Source organism: Montipora capricornis, chromosome 6 (assembly GCF_036669925.1).
Source record: "Montipora capricornis isolate CH-2021 chromosome 6, ASM3666992v2, whole genome shotgun sequence".
Classification (NCBI taxonomy): Eukaryota; Metazoa; Cnidaria; class Anthozoa; order Scleractinia; family Acroporidae; genus Montipora; species Montipora capricornis.
The window spans coordinates 18,794,094-18,801,593 of NC_090888.1; the positions used below are offsets into that span (position 1 = coordinate 18,794,094).

The 7,500-nt window shown below is 37.7% G+C and overlaps 1 protein-coding gene across 1 annotated transcript in view; it reads left to right on the top strand.

Annotated features, from left to right (window-relative positions):
* LOC138050317 (uncharacterized) overlaps window positions 1-7,500 on the top strand; it is a 20,355-nt gene that overhangs the window by 11,208 nt on the left and 1,647 nt on the right. Inside the window, exons 3-4 of the mRNA XM_068896672.1 lie at window positions 1,778-1,834; window positions 2,132-2,367. Of these exons, the coding sequence (XP_068752773.1) occupies window positions 2,149-2,367 (219 nt within the window). The 5' untranslated portion in view covers window positions 1,778-1,834; window positions 2,132-2,148. The remainder of the gene's footprint in view (window positions 1-1,777; window positions 1,835-2,131; window positions 2,368-7,500) is intronic.

A 7,500-nucleotide genomic window follows, 5' to 3' on the forward strand; every position in this document is an offset into this window, starting at 1 on the left:
GAGATTTTAATACTTTCGCTAATTATTTATCAATTAGTTTTTACCATATTGTATATATTTTTTAATGTATTAGTAGTCCTTGCCATATTATTAGCTAGCTATTTATCTATTATTTCTCCTATTTATAACTTAAGAATGCGCATCTGATCATAGTCATCTTAAGATGCGTACTAGTAATGAATAAATTCTTATTATTATTATTATTATTATTATTATGTTAAATACCGTATTATCTACAAAATTTTATTATTAGTGTAGAAGGCTATTTATTAATTGTCTTTCGCCAAGGTACATATGTAATATGTTAAACTCCCGCACTATTTCCTATTCTTTGCGTTCGTTTACAAATAAGTTACTAGAAGTCCCGAATTCGAAATTGAAAACATACGGCGATTGAAGGTTTTCTGTAACGGGCACCAGCATTATGGAAGTAGCTACCAGCATCAATAAGAAACACTGAATCTTTGACTTTATTAAAAAGAACTTAAAAACATATTTATTCAAGCAATCATTTTCTTACTATTTTAGACAATTCATCCCACCTAGATGCACTGGATTTTTATCATTGTGATTGATTGACAATTGAATTTTATATTTTGTAAAGCGTCTAGAACAGTTAGTTGCATAGACGCTATAGAAAGAAAGTTCATTATTATTAATTGCGGGCCAACCGGCTTAGGCAATTATACTGCATATGTCCAAAAATTAGAAACAATACATCAATAAATAAATAACAACAATAATAATAAAAAGAAGGAAAAAAACTAATTAAAAGGAGCAAATTTATCCTTTGTCGTGTAGGTAATGAAGCTAACAAATGCGGACCATTAGTGCCACATTAACGTTTTCATAATTTCGCAAATTTGAGAAATTATCCAATTCTGTGCTTCCTTTATCGTTATGCTTACAGCTTTCGAATCTTGCAAAATCCCAGCTAACTCTTTTTCTTAGTTAATGCAGTGTGCAGCCGAAAAACCAAATACTACTTGTACGCTGCTTACTTTGTGAACATTGTGTATGTGGGATACTGTTTCCTAATCATTGGAGCATACTCGGCAGTTGGTTGTAGTACTACTACTACTACTACTACTACTAATAATAATAATAATTATTATTATTATCATTATTATTAACTGAGTCGTCGAGACACGACTCATTCTCAACTTCCTTGCTGACTCACTTCGACGTGTAATTAATGATCCCTCTTCACTACTATGCTGCTGTCAATGATCCAACTGCCTATATATTTTAGAACTAACAGTTGGTTACGAGTCTATACTTGTATACTTACAAATGAATCAACTTAAAAAGTAATACAATGTTATTAGGTCTGGGCTATCCTAAATCTTATTTCTTCGACAAAAGATAAAAAATGGCTAGGTTTACAATTTTTTTCGTTCTATAGTATTGTTGCTTTTTGTCAATACCAATGTCATTCATCATTTCTAAGAACGCAGAGCATTCGTCGGAGGAAACATCAAGGGAGCTCATGTCTGTAAATTACTTCTCATGTCTTTGACCCAAGTTCAAGTATTTTTCTTTTTTGGGCACTGCATTGTTTTTAAGGTTACACTCAATTTCAAGTAGTCAGTTGTTAATTACCTATACGTAGAGAGACTTACAACTGCATTCAAAGACAAATAAAGTTTCCATTATTATTATTATTTATTGTCGCATGTATTTCGAAATCTAACTGATGACTGTAAAACAATAATTCCCGATTGCCCAAAGTGTGAATATCGGTGGATATTGACCTTCGTTACTTTCTTGTTTCTAGCGACGGAAACATCTGCGGCAACGAAAACCTACGCCAAAACTCATTTTTTGACCCCTCGCTAGGTAAATAACCAATATTGACCTAACTCACGACCAATATTAAATCAACCGAGTCAAGTGAAACTTGAGATCATACCTCTTTCTGAAAGCACTCTGATGAAATAAGTTCATCCGGGTGGCTGAAGTCTTGAGAAAGGGCTTTTGTTCCTCTCACGTTGTTTATCTGTCACTTAGTATCCCAAATGACGTTTCTACTGCCCAACCGGAAGTCAATGTGACTTTTTGTTGTATATATGCCCGCAAAATTCAACCTTACCACCGGTACTTTACATTTTCTTTACTTTTTCCCATTGCAGTTTTATTAGCATCAAAATGAAAATTTCACTTCTGCTTCTGGCAGCGCTGAGCGTGAATATGTTGTTTCATATGTCACTTAAAGAAGCGCAAGCATCGGTGGTGAATGAACTGTTGGATGATGAAATCTCAGTACTGGGAGAAGAAATTGAAAAGAGAAGCAGTCGGAAACCATGTGGCTTCACGTGGAGATGCCGAAGACGTAGTAAAAGAAAAGGCCGCTCTTTGCAGAAAAGGGTGAGTAAATTCAAGGCTGCCTATGAGAGCAAAAATGGTTGTGTTTTGTTCGGAATTTACAAAAGTAATCACATAGAAATGAAAAAAAAAAGCTCTGTGAGGCAGTAGTGAGTTTTAAGAAATTGTCATTGTCACGGTTTTTTTCACACTAAGGCCTGGCCAAACGCTCGGAACATTTCAACACAACATCTTGCAACATTGTTGCGTTGAAATGTTGCGAGCGTTTGGCCAGGCCTTTATTTTTAAATACTGGAAAGAATTCTTGGTATCGATTCATATGATACAATTTTTTACCAACAAGAACCCTATTATACACTGAGAGTATTTAATGCCGTCCGCAGCCAAGAAAGGAATTGATTGTTCAGTTTTGATTTGGCGCAACTAAAAGAGATCAGTGAAGATAGCTTCATCTGCTGGAATTTACCCAGTCTTCCTAGATTGTACATTATGAGTTACAGCAAGGAAGAATAACAGTGACAGTGTCATTCAGGCTTTAATAGGGAGTTTAAGCAAATCACTACGAATGGTGCTACTACGGCTGCCGTGACTGAAAAAGTCTGGGGAGAGTACGTCTCGGTGGTCTGCTAAATTTTAAGTTTAGCAAAGCAAAATACAAGGAAACATGTGCTAAGGAGTTTAAAATCTCTTTTATTTAGTTTCTTACAGTCAAATGGCTTCGCTGAAAGGACGATGGCCGTTGTTCGCCTTGCTAGGACGAACAGATTATTTCTGAGCAAAAGCAAATGCTATTCACCTTGTACAATAACAACAATTTGATGGATGAAATATACAATTTCAGAGGCAAATATCTCAAAGAATATCGAGTGAAAAACACAAATATATCAATACTCAAAGAAGCAAAATAGAATCGTATAGTATCCAGATATAAAACATCTTCACTAAATCCTCAAAGCAAACTTAACCGAAGAAAAACAACCTCGTGCTGAACACGAATATTTTACTTGACTCACTTCGCCATTCCAACTACTTTGCCTAAACTTATCGTAAGTTCATAATACGGATTTACAAGCTTATGAGAGGCAATCTTGACACAATCCTTGACTTAAATTGACTTTAAAGGATATAATATCCAATAGAATTCTTAAAATGCCGAGATGTCCGTTGAAAAGGGCCAGAGAAGCGAAATAAATCCGACGTAGTAGCCACTACGGCAAAACATCGCGACTCACGTAGTCAGATTTCACAGTACGGCTGGATGCAACCGACGTACATGCGCAGTGTCTCATTTTGGGAGAAATTTACTTCCGGCAGTCGTATTAGCGCCAGCCGTAGCGATTTGCTCAAAGTCCCTAATAAGGGAACGTAATCGTCGATGGCAAGTGCAAAATTCAGGTCATTTAATTGATTTGAAAAAAAAAAAAAGGAGTTGAATTTCTGTGCATCGTACCGGCGGTCTCCGCCACCACCTTACTTGGTGGGCAAACACAGCGTTACGTGGCTCAATTTTGAGAGAAAATTAATTCTACAACACTCCAGAGTTATTAAGAAAGCAACCGTGGACAATAACTGAATTACAGTGCATTACTACATAATCAAGTCCACGTTGTATCGGCTCTTCCCCAAAATATTTACTTTTTCCACAACGCTGTTTCACCAAGCGATTATAGATGTTATGGTACTATATTATTGCGTAACAAAATGGACTAATCATTGTGACGTAATAGGTCACCATAGCAACAGGAAGGTTATCCATTTGATTTCAAACGGTTACATCGCAGAAACGGCAAAAAGTGATCTGGAGGTTTACATAAAACTTCCTTCAAAGTTAAGGAAAGAAAAACCTTCCTGGAGCGGGTTCAACGGCATCTTAAATTTCCCGCGAGCGAAGGAAAATCTGAATCTGCTGCAGAGAATTTCGTTTTAATTTTGCGCAGAGTTTCAACCCAACGTGCTTATTACTTTTAAGATATAAGCATTTAATGACAAAAGATATTGTGGTTTTCGTTATGGCCCTGTTGTTTCTATAGTAATCAATTACTACGCAATATTGACCGCATTTTGATAACAAATAATTGGTTGTTGCCCATGGTACCATAACATAACTGTTAAGTGATACATTGTTGTCGATTCAGTCCTTCTAAATGTAAGTTATTGGATTTCGCTGAATCGAAACGTCTATGACTACGCAAAAAGAGACAATATTATCGATCACGACAATTTTAGAAAATTTACAAGTATTGCTTACGGGCGATGTAGCTTAAATTTGTTCACCATTCTTCACAGAGATGATATCTGTACATGCGCTTTTAAACGGAGGTTTTCACCACCAAAGTTTGAGCGCACTTTGAAAGATTCGTTTAAGCCGCGTTACCGCCGACTCTTCTCCCCGACAAATATGGCTGCGGAAGGCATCAAAAGGGCTACTTCAGTGAATGGCAAAAGTAAATGCGCCAAAATATATCACATTGCAATACATTAACGCATTGCATTTCGTCCACTAATTTTCTGGTGTTCTGCTTTTTGCCTTAATCGTCTATGCTTAAGCCTTTTCATCTCCCACCATTGTCTTTCATTAAAATTAAATAACGGTATGAATTAGTTCTTCCATTCCGCCTCGACTATAAAAAGTCAACTTGAGTTCAGAAAAGACGAGGGCGAAAAGGCAATGTTGCAATAAAGGAAGCGCTGAAATGAAGTCTCAATATAGATCAATATAGATCAATATAGATCAACTATGGTTTTACAACAATATACTTAACGACTATAAAAATAGTTTGCGACATGGGTAGCAGGTGTCTTACGGAAAGACAACGACGAAGGCTACCAGAACGTCACCCAAAAATATGACCTTGCGATTATTCCAAGTATTTCCACAAGGAACAGATTTGCCAAATTTCCAAAAATAAAATAATTATGTGCGGTCTGGTTGGGTACTCCCCTAACCGCTAATTTGATCGTTCCACATCTGTCTCTCTTTTGTTGAGGTCATCATTGCTCAAGTCCCATATTTATAATGGTAATGGGACTGAGTGGAGTCCAATTCGGTCTGTAATCATACGAGTGATTGACAAAATCGGATGACCGCGTAGCGGGAGTCCGATTTGTTTAATTACGAGTATGATTACAGACCGAATTGGGCGCCACGAAGTCCTTTTACCAACTAATTATAACCATAACAATTTCCGAGAAAACAAATGCATTCCTTTTTCACTGTCTAATGTTACAAATTCGTCCATTTTGAAAAATCCTCAGTTTTGTAGGGCAGGTGGTTGTTGCCATGGTTATCACATCTGTGATTGGTGGATTAAGCTGAGTGCACTTAATATGATTGGCTGATGTCACTGTCCGATTACAGCCTACTGTCCGATTTCATTGTTCGATTACAACCATACACAATACTTAGTGAAAATAAAGCAGTTAGTGCACAAATCAAATTTGAGAAAAATGTAATGGTTATGATTAAGAAGGATACGAAAGGTCGCCCTTACATGGTCATTCTCGATGTTGATTATTGTTTTATTCTTATTTGGTAACGGGTCAAGGGACAACTGAAACTCAGAGTCCTAAGCAGGATTGAATATTGCAAACCATGTAACACAGCTCAAACTCCCTACCCATTAAACTACAAGAATTCCTGGGAAGCGAGAAGGTCGTAAGTTCAAATCCCGCATGCGACGGTACGTTTCACTTGTCCTTTTGCCTTTTGCGAAAACGGAAAACTGAGACCATTTTCACTGACACATTAGACCATTTACCATCACATGGTCGTTGTAAAGTCCCAAATTTTCGGTATTTTACACTACCACAAGTTCGTAACCGAAAAATCTTGTTCTACAATGGAATGCGGCCCTTCAGTTTTAGGCTACTGTTAGAGTTTTGCTGGGCAAAACGTGGCGATATTGTGTTCCTTCTACGATATAACATTTTGCATTTAGTTCGAGCATTCCCTCGTACTTGGCTGCAGACAAATGAGAGGCGTTGTGTTCATCAGGCCCAATCTGACTGGTCGTATTCTAAATTTAGACAATACAGTAAACTGATGGGTCAAAGCCAAATGAGAGAGAACGTTATGGACTTCTGACACTATGCATTTGCTCGAGTCTTGGCCGGTGGCAACCGTTAGTTAAGTCCTCCTTAAGACTTTTAGTTGTCATGTAAGACGACGTGCTTTCTTGCGACGGCATAAAAGGAAAGGAACTTTATTTAAGTGTCTAGTCGTTCTAGCGCTGGAGCACTAATTGGGGACACTGTAAACTGAAATTAACGATGAAAGCAAATCAAGTCAAATGTTGGTTTTTGAGGAGAGGGGAAGCCGGAGTACCTGGAGAAAACCTCTCGGTGCAGAGTAGAGAACCAACAAACTCAACCCACATATGACGCCGACTCAGGGAATCGAACGCAGGCCACATTGGTGGCCTCTCACCACCGCGCCATCCCTGCACCCACATTTAATGCGTGCTTTCTAACACAGTTCAGTCCTTATGGTGAGACCACAGCTTGTACTGGACACATCTTGTTGAAAAAATCGGCTTATATTGGAAAAGAGCAGCTGATGAAAACGTTACGTCATTGTTTCGGAGAATAGAAAAGCAAACGAGAGGAATACAGCAAAGAACATTAATTAATGAACTAGTACATTTTTATATTCTTGTCCTAAGTCCCGACAATCTAATGAAAGGTGGACGCGAAGCGCTTCGTGACTTTCCCTAGTTTGCTGATGATAGTGATAAATTGACGGCACTTGGCGTAGAATAATTTGGCTGCAATTCCTGCACTTTTATTTTAACCCACATTAAGAACATTTAATATAAGAAGCATAGCATGATCCCTTAATTAAGAAAAAGTGAAGGGAAAAATCGCCAGAGAGGGAGTATCCAAGACGGCTGGAGTCTGGGTGGCGGCCAGAAAAGTTTTCCTAAAGAATAAAGAAAACATTGTCAGGGTGTTAACTTGGGTCGAATGAAGGCTTCTTTTTCCCCGACTAGCTGAAACCTGCAATTAGTATTATTATTATCGGGTCTGTCACTATTTGTTTGGCTTAGACTCTAAGATTGACAACTCCCCATGCCCTCACAGTAAACCTTAAAGGGATATGCCAGGCAAAGTGATGTAATTTCATGACACCCAAAATGCCCAAAACGTAGAATTGAACATTGCAATAACCACTTAAAA